Here is a 17116-nt window from a genome sequence, read left to right as displayed (position 1 = left end):
ATCACGCCGCTTCCGAGGTTTGAGCAGGTGCGCTGGAACTGGGTTCAAATCTGCCAGATGGACTAATGATGAGGACCAGAGTGCCGGTCAGTCTGGATGTGGTTTTAAACTTCTTTTCTCACAGCCGAATAGGTGAATACTGAACTGGTATCCACAATCTGCTTCACTTACACAATTCGCAAACATTTAATGTTCTCACACAATATAACATGCAGACAATCGGGATAGATATTCAGTCACGCAGATAAAGGAGTGGTGACAGAAGGGCATTCAGGCACTCTCCCCAACACTGACAATGCTAAATCCATCAATAACCAGGGTCTGGGAAGAAGTCAAAAGAAGAAGTGGTATCTTATATAGACATGACTGTTTCACTTCAACATCCAAAGACTGACATCATAATGAGAGATTTCAACAATGTTTGTGTATATTCTTTCTGAATACAACTACTTGAAAATTCACTGTGTAAGTACAGTCACTGGACTAAACATCTTTATAAAGAAGACAACAGTTTATACTAATTTGTTTTCCCTTTCTTGGGACAAGTCATGCATGGATAATTTCACCAACAGTAAATTAGTAATATGAGAAATAGGAGGCAGATGGAAAAATGAAAGGAAATAATTCTGCATTATCAGATATACTACATCACAGAAGAAAAAATTAACTTCATATCTCTGCAATATTTCAGCATTTCGTAGCAAGGAGTTTTTACAATGTCGACGTGTGTTCATCTAATACAGATACATATTACATTAAGTTATCTAAGTCAAATACAAAATGTTTATTACAGCAAATGTCAGTTGGTCCACTGGTGGCGCTGTCATTAATTTTGTTATCTCATAACAAACCAGAAGGTAAAGGTTATGTTTATTTCTTTGCGTTCAGCAATGTCAAATGGATCTAAAGCTATTATTCAATGTCCTGTTAAAATTATTTATCTAAACTAGTTTAGAAGTTCTGTAAAAAACTGTGTGAACTATGGAATAATTATGTCCTGAAAACAACAACTATCAGCATTCTTTGGATTCATACTGATCAACCACATTATGAAACATCAGCTACCACACTGAAACAACAGCTAAAAATACACAGCTTAGATTCTTTTGTGTTCTTAACTAGTAATGTGGTTACAGTTGGATTCATTGATCTAACAAAGTTACTCTTCTTACCCACAGGTAGAAGAATGTTTGAAATAAGAATAATATCCATGACCTAACAAACTATTCTGATTTAAACATGGAGACCATAATGGATACAGCAAATGTAATACAGCTGCCAATAACAGAAAGTAGATACCAAATTTCAAAAAACGGTTCAAATGGCTCTGAGCACTATGGGACTTAACATCTATGGTCATGAGTCCCTTAGAACTTAGAACTACTTAAACCTAACTAACTTAAGGACATCACACAACACCCAGTCATCACGAGGCAGAGAAAATCCCTGAACTCGGGCGCGGGAAGCGAGAACGCTACCGCACGACCACAAGCTGCGGACACCAAACTTCAAATTCACACAGCTAGGCAAAATTGATTCACAGCTACGAGAATAAGAGGAATGAAGCAGAACGCTGATTTTCTCATGTCTTCCGTCCATCTTGACTTTTGTTACTGACTCTTCATTTTATTTCCATAGCCTTTTAAATATTTCTTCTGTACTCTAGCTCCCTAATGTAAAAATTTGGTATCCACAATCTGTCTTGCAGTCAGCTTGGTTTTAAGTCAAACAACTACCTACATAGTCCTGAAGTATTAATTATACACTGCAATTGGGACTGTTTAATACAAAACTCACTGATAAATGGCCCTGTGTACTTTGAATGTGAGTATATATTAATCATCTTGTGGTGCAGTTCTTCTTCTTGTCTCCGTGCTTGCTAAGAAAATGGGATGAGAAGTTCCGCCTTATGCAAGACACCTTTTTTCTTTTGTTTCACCCATACATGTTTCAGCACTTTTGTGCTATCATCAGTGGGTTCTATTTTTATTTTTAACTGTAAATTTGTTGTTAACATATTAACATTTTCGTCATTTACAACATTATGTAAAAGTTGCATTTATAACTTAATTGGCGAAAAGGAACATACCTTACATTATATTATTGTCCTCTTGTTTTGGTAGCTGTTATGCTACACAATATGTTAACAACAAATTTACAGTTAAAAATAAAAAATAAAAATAGAACCCACTGATGATAGCACAAAAGTGCTGAAACATGTATGGGTGAAACAAAAGAAAAAAGGTGTCTTGCATAAGGCGGAACTTCTCAACCCATTGAGTATATATTTGTGAATATACTGACAAATGAACATGACATTCTCAAATCTGTGAAACAGATACTTCTTTTTCACATTAAAACACATTGCACTGTATGTAACATGCCAAAAAACCATATACTTTTTGAATGGTTATTTAATGCACTTCAATGTCCTTATTTATTTTTTCCATTGTGAAGTAAATAGAAATAAAGTGCTGCACTCTTATGGTCTCCAGTTTGCAGGTATACTGACATCAAATACCATACACTTTAACACAAAAAGTAAGTAAACAAATGACGCATCAACATCAAAATGTCAATCAACAGGAGGTTAAACTGTTGGAGCATTTATTAAATGCCTAAAGGGAAAGAGTAAATATTACCACTCACCATATAGTTGTGCTGAGTAGCCGACAGGCACAGAAACAAGACAAAAACTTTGCTGAGCTTTCAGCGAATGTCCTTCAATATTAACTAAAGAGAGTACACATACACAACAACATTCTGCACTGTTACAGATGACTAAACTGTAATGGCACTACTGACATTGTTTGAAAGCTCAGCAACATTTTTAGTCTTGCTTGTATGTCTATCAACCACTCAATGCCTCAATTATACAGTGTGTGGCTCCTCTGTTCCTTCCATTATTTGTATTTCACCCACGACAGTCCATATCAAAGCTAAAAACAGTAGTGACATGCTCACAGGCAACAGAAGATAATTATTTATACTGTATCATTCTTTTAACCAGTTACAGTTAAAATAAAAAAATAAATCACTGAAAAATAAGATAAATATTAGTGATTATGCCTAACATTGTGCAATGTGTGCATGACAACTAGGCAGTAAACAATTTTAAAAGTAGCAAAGAGATCCAAGACACTTTACAAATGACATGCACCCCCCCCCCCCCCCAGCCCCAACACACATACACACAAAACAAAAGACCAATTGACTTCTTCTAATAACAACACCAAAAAACTAAAAGTAGTATGTAAAACTGACAAGCTGAAGGAAGACACACAACAATGAATGAACTTTTATTCAATGAGGGTGTGCGTCCAGGTGTTTTGCGGAGTTGATGTTTCCAGGAACTCAGCAGAAAGCAAGGCGGTACACCAAGAAAACCTGAGATGTCACATTTATTATACGTGTAATTGAATAAGTATAGGCAATAACTCATCAAATAGTATAGGTGTTGAGCCATCAAAAGGCACATAAACAAAATGAATTTTGTGTGTGTGTGTGTGTGTGTGTGTGTGTGTGTGTGTGTGTGTGTCTCCGTAAAGGGAATTGTTGGAAAATTTCCTCATTCTTCATTATGTGCTTTCAATAACTCAATGCTCCAACTACTTAGTAAATCATTATCTTTACTCCTTAAAATATTTTACGTTTCAACAGGACTCTACATACCCGTACTTATACATCTTTATTTTCAAAAGATATGACCCAATTATTTCTTATTAATGGTACAATATACTAACATCAAAACTGTTCAGTTCGCCCACAACTTGAACGAGGCTCATCTCTGTATTAAATGATAAAAGCTGTATTTTAAATACCTTAAATATATGAAGTAGCATGCACAATAAATACTTGCATAACGATAATCTGGCTCAACTGGCTTTTCTCTTTACGTGATTCGTGTGAAAGATGCTGCATCCTTCTAGGAGTACACAGTTCATAACTGTTATTAGTTTACTTTGCATAGGGAAGTGGTAATTCCAGCAATTAACACCCCAAGAACCAAATTTAAAATGCAGAGTGCTTTCTTCAGCCAGATAGGTGCCCCTCAGAAAAAAGTCTTAACAGCTAATGTAGTTAAGTACTAAGCCTCTTTTACTTTTTCTAGAAAGTTTAAAACTAATTATTTGTTACAACCAATTCCTCGAAGTTTCCTTATTAGATGGAAATTGTCACAAGCCTGTGGAAGGAAAACTGAGGAAGGGAACAATCGACAAGTATCTTTTACCAATGCCTCATGGCAAATATTGACTTTGTTCAAACATTACTGATACTGTCCAGTTTGGCAACAAAATTATTATTACCAATTCAACTACTGGAACATGAAGCCAATGCTATATTAATACTTCGAAACCAATAGATAATCTAATTATAATGCAAGATTTCTGCAACTAAAGTCAGTCATCATTTAAATGTGATGCTTTGTATTTCTAGGTTGTGAAATGATACTTCAGATGTGGGCTAGCTAAGGCAATAAATCTGAGCACAAAATTCAAGTTATGGTGACAGACTGATATGTAACAAAGCCCAAGATCACAGTCAGGTTGACAGTTTTACTTGCCGCAAGTAAGAAAAGTTGTGTGATCAAAATTAAAATACAAATTTCTAGAATTATGATAGCTGAAAATTACTATAGGCCCACATGATGTATTAGCTTACTTCCTGTTGTACAAATTTGTCCCACCAGACAAAATTTTCCCCACCAATTTACTTGGTCTCAGGCTTACAGTTTTGAGGCTGTCATGTTAGAAACTATACTTTTGCAAAAGTTACTACGCACACACTCGATAAGGAGACTCTCAGCAGCGTGATTGATGGGATTTATGAAACCAAACAATAACTGCTTTCTGCTTGTTACCAACATTTGATGAAATTTTGTATGTACAGATTTGAATAACCCATAGTTGTTGACATGTTAGAGGCATTAAATACTGGGTTTTCTATTAAGTTAACAGTAATCCGAGAGCATCCAATAACAAAGAACGAATATCAGTGTCTATCAACTGAGCTACTCCCATCACCCACATTGCTCACAGTACTTGTATAGTGGATGTAGAGTAGAACAGGACAACGCCTAGCGAGGGCCACTTTCTCCTCTGTGTGCAGGCTGAGAATTCAGCTGTTTCACACAGCCAGCTGGGAGGATAAGTTTAGAAAACTAGTAACAGATAAAAAAAGCAGCAACAGAATGATATTCATCACAGGTTATTTGCGGTTATGTTTAGTCCTAAATGACTGCCTTAAATTTCCACAGCTTTCCAATTGTTCTCTCTTTTTGGAGTGCATGTTGTTGTGGCACACTGTTCTGCAATGTAGCTAGAGATCTGCATTAGAATGGAAGGATATAGTTTAACTGCCCATTGTTGAAGAAAGTGAATAGGAGAACATGAGAAAATGCTTGGCTACAGTTACTGAGAAGTTTCAGCAGCAAATCGTGTACTGTACCATGAACTTACTTTTATTGTTATAGCCAACACATCATGAACTTATTGGATTACAACTGCTGTTATACCAAATACACTGTGCATTCATTCAGTAGTCGTATAAATAAATGGCACAAATGCTTCAACTCACTGCTCTAAAATGTCACCCATCTGGTTTTCTCACACTGCATAGTGGCAACCACCTGTTGACACACACCACACATGCATTCCCATCACACCTAATTTTGCGAAACACATGAAAGCAGTGCCCCTAATATCAATGCTTCTTGTTAACTTTCCCCACAATCTGAAGATCCCATAATCAACTCACATCATACACCACCAAGATACATCTACAGAATATTCATGAACAGTCCCCTGTTAGCTTTTACACAATCGTCTACATCATGATTAAAAAATATTTTTTAAACACGCCAATACAAATAATTTTAAATCTGTTTTGCTAAACTAACAGTTTCTAAACATGATACTATGATGTCAAAATGGTTTTACCTTATAGGTGCAAAACAATAATCCCAAAAGAAAGTTTTACTGGAAGGGGAAATTGTATTTTCCAAATCTAAAAAAGGACAAAAAATAGATGCAAAAAGAGCTGAACTTCTACTTCCCAGGGTTTCTTAAGTTGCACTCTAGCATAAAAATTGCTCACAAACTTCCCAACTATTCAAAAACAAAAAAGGTAAAAACTATTTCCACAACTATCAAACTGGTAATAGTATCTAGTCTGCTGAGGAAGAATAATGGATAGTAAAGTTAAGGGTAGGCCAACTTAGGGTTAATAAATCGTCAGCAAAATGGACAAAACACCCCCACCCAAGTGCCCAGATATGGTGGCCATGTGTGTGAGCTGTGTGAATTTTGTGTGCGTGTTTTAATTCGGGAGTACTATTGGCTCAAAATTTTAGACATTTAGCAGTCCTTTTCATTGTGGTCGTCTTCAACTTAATGGTTTCTCTATATGCTGAGCAGTAGCCTATCCTTTTAACATTACTGTTGTCCCATGTTCTCATATACTTGTTGCCCCTGTTCACACAACATGAAAGATCTTAATACACTATACATGGTGTCTCATTGAAACATGCCTGGGAGGGATCCACGGGGCACGCAGTGCATTTGCCGGCTGCTGCTGCTGCTGTTTCTGCCGGTTCTCTCAGATGCCAATACTCAACGCACACCCCCATACACTGAGTGTACCGGTTTTTCTTTTGAGTTGCCTATTGCCAAGTTAAATTTGCTTCAAATATTGTTGCTAGGCATCATTATTGCAACTGCACCGAGTCTGGGGCTGTCCCTGCCCATCTGTCGCTGGGCCTCGTCCTCAAGACAGAAACACAGCGTGCATATCTTCTTTACTGTGTGACAAATGTTCGGATGTTTTGAGTTTCCTGTCAAGTTTGAATTTGGTATGGTACACACCAAGGATCAACAAGTGTTTTGTGTGCTGAACTATGCAAAAACAGAATGAAATGATAATTAAATAGACACCTTAGCTGCAAACAGGCATTGATATACTTCACTGGGGACATGTTGAAAATGTGTGCCCCGACCGGGACTCTAACCCGGGATCTCCTGCTTACATGGCAGACGCTCTATCTATTCATTTCTAGCAAAGCTGCATGGTCATCCACGGTATGTGTTCTTCCGAGAACAGATACTACCGTCATATATAGCAAAAACAGAATCATGTGGAATGTCAACTTGAATTCATACGAATATTTCCCAGTGTGCATTTTCCCAATGATTTGGTGGTAAGCAGATTAGTGGAGAAATTTCAAGAGACTGGATGTGTGTTACACAACCAAAGGCCTCGAGAACCTAGTGTTTCATCTGAAAATAAATTATATGAGATAGGGGAGGCATTGGAAAGAAGTTTGAGAAAATCTCTGTGCCATTTGGCACTGCAGTCTGGTGTTATGAGTAGAGACCGGATTATATGAATCATAAAAACATTAAAATATGAGATTTTCACTCTGCACTCCGCTGCAGAGTGAAAATCTCATTCTGGAAACATCCCCCAGGCTGTGGCTAAGCCATTTCTCCACAGTATCCTTTCTTTCAGGAGTGTTAGTTCTGCAAGGTTCGCAGGAGAGCTTCTGTAAAGTTTGGAAGGTAGGAGATGAGAGACTGGCAGAAGTAAAGCTGTGAGTACCGGGCGTGAGTCGTGCTTCGGTAGCTCAGATGGTAGAGCACTTGCCCGCGAAAGGCAACGGTCCCGAGTTCGAGTCTCGGTCGGGCACACAGTTTTAATATGTCAGGAAGTTTCACCTTAAAATATGCTGAAAAATTCTTAAAAATGCAAGACAAGTGTCGAAATATGCAAGGTCAAATAATAAGAAAAACATGGTAGTTACTAGGTACATTATATCTCAAAGTCCAACCTGTGCATATCAATTATGAGGAAGGGTGCCGGCCAAGCATAAAATCAGTACAATTAGAAAACCGATATTTTCTGAATACTTTCTGGCAGAGGTTACGAAGGGGCCTTTCTGGGATTATTTTCTAAAAATTTGCAAAATGGAGACACATGCCGTGTTTCAAGAACTGTTCCTTCTTTGCTACTGTTGTAGGTAACAATCAGATGTGATGCGAGTGGGTCGCAGTGAAAGAATCAATTCGCACAGGACCAATTTCAAGATATGTCGCACCAGAGCGGCACGCTCAAAAACAACATATAATCATGAATTTTTTTAACAGTATTATCTTTTAATTAATACTATTGGACCAAAGCATCATTTATGATTTATTTTATGTTTTCCTATTACTGTAAACATAAACGAACCAGTACTTTCCCAAATGTTCAGTAGTAAGACTGTGTCTTCGATCACTCAAAACATTTCCATAAACACAAAAGGACCATTCTACATCAAATGAGGTAACTGGGCAATATTTGAATTTGGGTGCTATGTTGGCACTTATTGTTTCTGGTAAAAGTTCACCCATCCCATTAATAAAACTATCAATATGGCACAAGGGTTCAAAATGTGGTTTATTGCTTAAAATGTTTTCAAACTTTTTTTTTTTAAGTTTTCTTAAGAATACCTCCGGTAATGAGGAGTTCACTAGAATAATTTTATTCATTAACTGAATAGATTCCCTTAACGCCAAACCTTTAGTTTAAAGCTTCCTAATACTTGCAGATATGTGGGAAAAATGAGTGCCAATCACAAAAATGTCTTTTTTAATACTGGAATCATTAAAAGCTTCCTTGCACTGGCAAAATACCAAAGCCTCTGCACTATCGAAGTCATTTACTACCCCTCTAATGGCCTCGAAATGTTCATTGTAAAATAACACAGCTTTTACCCATGTACCCCAATGAGTTACCACTGGTGCGAGCAGGAGCCTTTAGAAATACTTTCTTTGTGGATTAAATCAGTTTATTTACATTCACAAAAGTGGAATGTATTACTTCAGTAAGACAATGTACTCCATGAACAAAGCATGTCACATGAATCAAACTGGTATAAAATACTCGGAGGGCTTTTCCTGCTTTGATCATACAGGGAGCAGCTTCTAAAATGAACACAAACACCCTTTCCTCTTCGGAAGATTCTGGAAATCTTTTTCTGATACCCCCATCCACAAATCTGGCGATCATAGAACGATTTACTTTTTCCAAGTTCTCCGCAGGCCGGTAAATAGGAAGAAGGAGGCTCTTCTTTTAACGCACCAACAATTAAATTTGCAATGTAACAACCACAAGTTTCTGTAGTTTCGTCAACTGAAATCCAGATAATGCTGTCCTTGAGTTCGTAGCGTATTTCCTCCAGAACATTTATGTAAATTGTCGGTACACGATTTTTATGCAATGTTGATTTATGTGGTATATTTTGATTTAAGCAATATTTGCGCAGCAAGCCTCTGAGTATAGGGTTTGTAAGTTGGTGAGAAGGAATTTTGCTTGCGATGAAGTCTTCACACAGATCCATGTTAAACAGACTTTTTTTGTTAACTTTGGACAAATCCCTGCTACTGCAAGCTGCTGTTTTCAGAAGTTGTTGTCATGGTCCTTTCTTCTGCATTCCTACGATATGAATACTTGTCTTGATGTGTTGACATATTCAACACTTTTTTTTTGTACGATCCTTTCTCTCGCAAACTTGACAATATGAAACAATTCCGTCATGTTAATGTTCCAGGGTGATCACCTATCCACGAAATGATGTTTCCTTTTTCGGGTGGCATGGCGCCCAACACGTTACACACTACACATCGTAAACACATTCAACTGTGTACAAGTAAATAAAAAGCTAAGTGAAACAATGGACAAGTAACTAGAAGCTTGCACAGTTTGATTTAATTGTTGCTGACGCGTACGGTGTGACAGCGAAGGGGATTAACGGGGGGTGTGCTGCACACAGGGGCAATGACTCTGTCTGCCTGTTCCTCTTCTTTAATGATTTCACTAGGCAGTTGGCTCCCGGTTAGTGACTGCACGCAGTTCTAGGTAGCGGTCAATCTGTGAGACATCAAAACTAGATCGAGCTAGAGACTGCTCATCTAACTTTTTTAAGTATTGTAAACATAGAGCGAAAACATGCATTGTCACTTGTTTTTAGTAAAATATGCAATAAGCGGTGAAAAGGAGTGAAATATGCAAATGTATATAAGCCAATTTCCAGCCACGAGCATCTGCTCACAGAGCTGTGCATAAACTGAAATTGAAACCATACAAAATACAGCAGTGCATCAACTGAGGAACTGAGATACTGTTGCTCGATGTCATTACTGCAACTGGCTGTTACAGTCTGCGCACAATGGGGAAGTTGACCCTAAGATGCCTTTTTTCCTGATGAATCATGGCTCCATTTGTCAGGGTATGTAAATTCTCAGAACAATTAACATTGGAGCTCCGAAAATACCCACGAATTACATCAATAACTTCTGCATAACATGAAAACAGGAGTGTGGTGTGCAATTAGTGCAAGCTGAATTATTGGACCAATCTTTTTCCACAAAACAATACAGTCTGACAGGTGTGTGAACAATACACAAGACCACACATCGCCTGTGACAGCAATACAAAATGTTTTGGGTGATAGGATAGTTGACTGGCCTCCTCATTCTCCAAATCTAAATCTATGTGATTTTTATGCTTGGGGAATGTTGAAAGACGAGATGTATGCAACCAACCCTCCCACACTTGAAGAGTTGGAAGGCAGTGTTTGGCTAGTCACGCCCAAGATTTCAGCAGCCGTAATTTGTCAAGTGTTTGCTAATGTGTTCAGGAGATGTCAGGCTGCTCTTACCACAGAGAGATATCATTTTGGGCACATACTGTAAATAAAGGTAAGCTTAAGTTGGTAAAATGGCAACAAGGTTTACACTTAGAGAAACCACGTGTGCTGCCGACCACCCGCAGATTGGTGTCCAATAGCTGGGTGCAGTGGTGGGTGGCGACCAATCTGTGTGACCTGTAGACCCCTCCCACGTGTCTTCCGTGAGACACTGAACTTGACTACAGTTTAATGTCACAGTATTACCATAATAACTGGTTTCATTCAGCTACAAAACATCTACTTATCTTCATGTTTCCAAGACCATTCTAAACCAAAGGACCACTTCCCAAAAAGTATTGTGACACTGACAGAACAGCCTGATTCACTTAAGATAAATGATTCCTAATTATGGGCGAAACATGGTTCAAGGGCTATTGTTAGTAATTATTGACACTGGTCTGAAATGATTTGGAAACACACAAGATTAGAAGATATTCTGCAACAGAACGAAGCCAGCTATCATTGTGAATAGATGACATCCTCTAACAGAAAAAAGCACTATCCCATTTTGAACTGTGAGAGTTTTCATTACATCATCTTAAAACCCAAATTTTTCAAGTTATTAAAAGGCGGGCTGCAAAGATTAAACATACAAAATTATGACTAGCAGCACAATTTCTTTTTTTTTCATGATAAAATCATTTCATTTGTGTGTTAAATGAACCCAACTCAAATTACCCTTGTTGTCAACAAGGATATGACAACTCAAAAGTCAGATTAATGAAAAATAAACATTCTGACCATTTTTGGCGCCAGGAAAATGGGTAACCATAAAAATCATCCAAAAGAAAAGAAAAACATTTGCCAGAATCACTTGGCCTAAACATTTTTTTGCTATAGTTTTTTCAAGTGTACCACTCTACTAATCTGAAACTGCCAATTGCTAATATTTGAACTTTGTAACTACCCACGTTACACTAAACGGACAACACTTTCGGAAGTGCACACTTCACTCACTTATGTACGAAAAGGAAAGAGTACTTACCCGATCAAATAATTACTTTATTATGATCTGTACATCCTCTTCTGAAGAAAATAAGAAAATTGAAAGTTATAATATACAATCTGTGCCAATTAATGAGATAAAAATCAATCTCATTTGTTCTCAGCGGCTCCACTTTGTTTTTATTAATAATGATCTGTCATAATAGTTATTTTCAACTAACTGCATCACTAACATGTGCATTAAAGTGCACATGTAACAAAATAATTAATGATGCAAGTGTAGAAGCAATTACTCACTCTAAAGTGTTTGGCCTTTTGTTTCAATGCAATCTCGTTAAAATTCCACAGGTGCTTGGGGTCCTGGGAATATAAAGCACCATTTTACATCTAGTCACACCAACCCTTTTAAAAATATTTGCCCCAATCAAGGGCAGAAACTAAAAGCACACATTGCACAATGTTGAAAATATGCTTTAATATATTACCAAAAGAGTGAAAAATACTTACTTCTGCCCCTTTACTTGTTTGATGTGATGGAATACATTAATCACATCACGTATTCTCCTTGGAGCTTCCTCTATTTTGGATGCTAGGCAAATGCAGCCCATAGCAGTAGTTTCCATTGCATGGCGTACAAAAGAAGTTGAATAATAAAATCGTTGAAACAGAACTTGTCCTGTAGCCATTGCTACCTAGAAAGCAAGTACAAAGTGATCATTTTCTGTGAACAGTTGAACAGCACAATTGAAACCTTTGCTCTGGTTACAGAAAAAAAGCTTTAAACACCAACTGTTTGCTGCATAACACAGGGAAGAGAAACAAATAAAACAGAAGAAAAGTATTAAAGACTGAGGCTGACAAAAATAATATTATCAACTCTCTTTCAAATACTGAGTAAGTAGAGTAGCCACCCGAATAACAGGTGTAAAAGAACAACAGACTTAGTAATGGGAAAAAAATCTGCTTCATCTGCTTGCTTGGTGGAAAACTTTATGATTACTGTCATGCATGCAAAAACATTAACAAATAACTTCTGTTGAAAATAGTTTAAAATTTTTTTACAGTATTAAAGTTATCAATAATTCATAATTATGGAGCCTTCCCAAGCATTTTTAAAGAAACACTCTTGACAAATCAATAATACAAACACACTAGCGCAGTTCAGTGGAATTTACAATTACACTCATAAAAACATTATTTAAATTTACAGTGATTACAATGTATATCCATAACAGTTGTCCAAAAATAATCTTCGATAATTCTTTTTAATTAGTTATGCAGCAGTATTAAGACACTGTTGACCACTAACAAGACGCAGGGCTTAATATTAATGGAAATAAACCAATAAAATAAAAGTATTTACCAACTTGCTCACAATTGAATGTAATACTTCACAGAAAACAGAAAGCTATTTGCTTTGCAACAACTTCTAAATTTCTGCATTTTTTAAAAGGTGATTGTACAGCAACACTGAATGAAAACTTGCTCAGAAGTAACTGACAAAGGGAAATCTGATAAAATAAGGAAGTAATTTCTCACAAACTGCTTTTAAAAGGATTGTAAAGGTCAGACATTTCTTTAAAGGAACAGAAACAGATTTTCAAGCCACACTTCGGTGAATGCTGGGATGGCTCCTTTGATTAGGCCATGGCTGATTCCCTGCATTATCCTCCTGTTATGATATCCTATTATGTTAATGTTTTATACATACAAATTATTTATGCATGTTTCTCGCATAACCAATACTACTGTACTAAATATTCTGTGGACAAACAAACAAGCACTACACAATCTCCACAAGTTTAGGCTATATTGTTTTTGCTCACTGATCTGATATTGCAGTAAGTAAGCCCTAGTTATTAAATTCTTACAAACTGGAGATAACATTATCCTCAAACACAAATTGACAAGCCTTTTCACTCTTCTATGACATCACAACCACCACAGCAAGACCAAAAAATAAAGCAAACTGGGAAATAAATCCTGGTAGTAAGTAGTAGCATCCCACTTAATTTTTCTATGGCTGCACTTTATTTATTATGTAATATGTGACAAAAATAGACTGCAGGGATGAATTTTATAAGATGCAAGTTTTTTAGTCACTACACATATGAAGACATTGGGCAGCTAGAGCAATGTATCAAGTTACTGCCAACAATTTTGTTAAGAGTTGGCAAAGACAACAAATGTGGATGCAAAATAAGGCTTGAACTGTGTGTAGCCAGATGTTTTCAGTCGCACCAGATTTAATACAGCTTTAATTATAAAAGCTAAAACTACAAAGCACACTCAGAAACATTGTATTACACAGTGCGCAAGTACCTGACAAGTATTTTGATGACTATGACACACAAACTGTGCCAAAAGCTATGGGTGCCCACTACGTAACTTTTACCGAATTATCTCTTTCTAAGCTAACATAGACTTCGGCTAGGCCTACCTTCAGATCAGTCTTGTCACCACAGTGAATAATTAGGGGGTGGACCACTTTCACTCCAGTTGGCTATCCAACAGAAAAGGAACACAGCCTATGTTTTTTTAGCATTGCAAAAAAGTCAGTGAACTGAATGCTGTGTCCACCATTGTAGTTGTTTCATAATAACTAGTATCTACTGCCAATACTGATCATAAAAAATGATTCAAAGTGTTCTTTACCACTGTGTTATCTCCCTTTTTTTACAGATACATACTCTCACTCAAAGCACATTAAAACTTGCAACACTACCGTTTTTCTTTGACCAATAGCATTTAATTTCATGAAATAACAATTTAAAAGGTGCATGTGGTTACAAATTGATTCGGAGTACTTCCCAGGCATAGGTAGGCTGGAAGACGATAGTTTGGTTGTGAAAGTGTCACAAAACCAGGTTTTTCAATATTTGGTTGTGGTGATCGACTAATCTGCAGCAGTGTAGCCCGAGTCACATGTTACTGTTCATTGTGATAGTCCGAAAGTTTCATGAATTTTTATTATCTCACATGGAGCATTTCGTAAATACATTTGCGTCACCATTAAAATTTTAGGCAAGTACTGCGTGGAGCAATAAATTTGTACAACGGTTACGTAACATTAAGTCGACAATTTCTTGAATTCTCCGATTAAAAAAGAAATATTCAAACCGTCAAACTTGCGAGACAGAACTTCTTTAAGGCCTAGCCTACTTATCACACTGCTATGAAAAATTTAATACTTCATAAGACGTTAAAATAACGCTATCGATAAAATGGACTACGTAAAATTGACGCTGACAAGTTCTATTACAGACGTCATTCAGATTTTTTTTACCTTTAAGGAATTCACATTTTGGGCAACATTTAACATTTGGCATATAACAAAAAAACAGCAAAATTCCAACGTTTATTATCGAAACGAACAGGTTTTCTATTATTTTAAATCCACAGAGCCGTCGTCTCCTCACAAGAGCGATATTTTCAAATTGTGCTGGTCAGCCAACATCTACCCTTTTCACATAGTTTACAAGATTTACAACGCTATAAGAAAAAATGTACAACACATCCGTATGAAGATTTAGGTCCAAGCCATTCGCAAAACAAGGTCGTCGCAAGGATGAACCAAAACTATGATACATTAAGAAGAAATAATGTTGTAATATAGTAAAAACAATACTCACTTGAGGTAGTTTGAGCAAAATCCCCGCTGTCTGGATTAATTCACAGCCTAATATCCTCAAATCAGTTTCTGTTTCAGCATCAAGTCCATCCAACTGAGAGGGGGTTGGCACGAGTTTCTCGTCGGGTAATAAACAGTTCTTCAGAGTTAAAACTATTTTACCGTACGGTTTTTTCACTGAATTCGAAACGGTAGCACTATCCTGTTTTGGTGTACCCATTGTTTTTGTACTTTAAAACAAAGTATCACAAATAAATTACAACCTTCGTAATAAAACAAAATGTCCGACCATTGCACATTTCAGATCCACTTCCACTCATTCGCGTGACCTCTATCGACAACAGGTCTACCAACCGAACTAAAGTGTCGTCAGAGATAAATGTTAACAGCATCAAACACCCAGAAAGGGCGAAAGTAGTATTGCATTATGTTATTTTTGAGTTCAATCATGTATTGCCCTATTAGTTTTCTTTGGATGTTGATGAACTTCTCAAAGCAAGTTCGGCTGCATCGCCTTCATCCACAGTAAGTACAAAAATATTGGTTTTACAAATGCAACCACCGTTTCTCTCGCTACAATCTCTTTAATTTGCTCGAGACCCGTTTCATATTTTACATTCCGACATCTTCAGTGGACTTAATAATTATTCGTTTTTCTGGCCGACTTCTGCGTTTCATCTCATCTCTATTTTTTGATCATAGGTAAGAGATCGCACTGTCACTAGAGTTGCAAAATATCGACACATTTTCACGTCAAGGTCTTTTTGTTCCATAGTTTGCATTCATACTTCGTAAGTTCGTAAGCAAACTGCTATTAAACAGGACTACCAGTCTGGCGGTAACTTCCAGATTTTCTTACGAGAACTGTGTATGATTTCTGTCGTAACTGTGTGCTCGCCTGATCGGAGATATAATGCACAAAAAATTGGCAGGTCAACAGCAATAAAATAAGAATTCACGTGGAACATAAAAAAATGGCACGACACAAATAGGAACAAAAAATCACAACAAGCACGGATATCGCAGTTCTCTGGTAATGAGAGAGTAAAAAGTGACAGTCAGGATTCAGTTAACACTTTGTTTCACCGTAGGTCAGAAGAAAATCCACGGGTGGCGTGTGCTATGGGGCTGCAGTGCCAACCCCTCCCTAGCAGAACTACGCTTGTTGTTTTCTTTTTTAAAAAAAAAAGATTTCTTGGGACGTTGCTTTCAGTCTTAACAGTCTCGAAAATTTTCTCGCGATTGTAGTTGGTTTTGTAACAGATTAAGGAAAACACCTTCGTTTACGGCAGAGAACCTGAGACAGAATGGCGAAAAAAAAGTTACGTGAACTCAGCCTACCCTCCCGAAACCAGAATCTTTGCTGTTGCTAAAAGAAGGGTCATATATGCATGTAGGGTATATAAAAATTCAATGTCCAGACTGACGGATATGATGATGGAGAAAAAACAAACATACTTTGTTACACAACGCGATGTCAAGTACTGAATCACTGTGGAGGTTCCTGGTGAATCAGAGGCTGTGATTGAGAATAAAACAATGTTAAACGTGTTTCAGTCCTTTAATGTTCTTATCAATGCTACAGCGAATGTTCAAAATGTGAACATTTAATTTCACCCCAAGGCCAGTACTGACTTAGCAGGGCGTCCTCTGTTCCATGAAACATGAGGTGCGTGTGTTACACATGTGTGTCTGCGACAAGAATCTTGCAAATAATCCCTTCTCCGAGTCCACAGGAGTAGAAAATACTTTGGTTTGCGTGCAGGCCTACCTCCAGAGAAAGATGTATAAAACGGCGAGGTCCGGGGACCTTG

At 37.2% G+C, this 17116-nt stretch overlaps 1 protein-coding gene across 2 annotated transcripts in view; it reads right to left on the bottom strand.

Annotated features, from left to right (window-relative positions):
- LOC124607445 (cyclin-L1) overlaps nucleotides 1-15621 on the bottom strand; it is a 73620-nt gene extending 57999 nt beyond the window's left edge. For both annotated transcript variants that reach the window (XM_047139779.1, XM_047139780.1), the window contains exons 1-2: nucleotides 15304-15621; nucleotides 12179-12363 (exon numbers count right to left, since the gene is read on the bottom strand). In XM_047139779.1, the coding sequence (XP_046995735.1) occupies nucleotides 12179-12363; nucleotides 15304-15522 (404 nt within the window). In that variant the 5' untranslated portion in view covers nucleotides 15523-15621. The remainder of the gene's footprint in view (nucleotides 1-12178; nucleotides 12364-15303) is intronic.
- Between the last annotated feature and the right edge of the window lie 1495 nt (nucleotides 15622-17116).

The sequence above is a fragment of the Schistocerca americana genome, chromosome 3, assembly GCF_021461395.2.
Source record: "Schistocerca americana isolate TAMUIC-IGC-003095 chromosome 3, iqSchAmer2.1, whole genome shotgun sequence".
NCBI lineage: Eukaryota > Metazoa > Arthropoda > Insecta > Orthoptera > Acrididae > Schistocerca > Schistocerca americana.
This window is presented reverse-complemented; position numbering and strand designations above follow the sequence as displayed.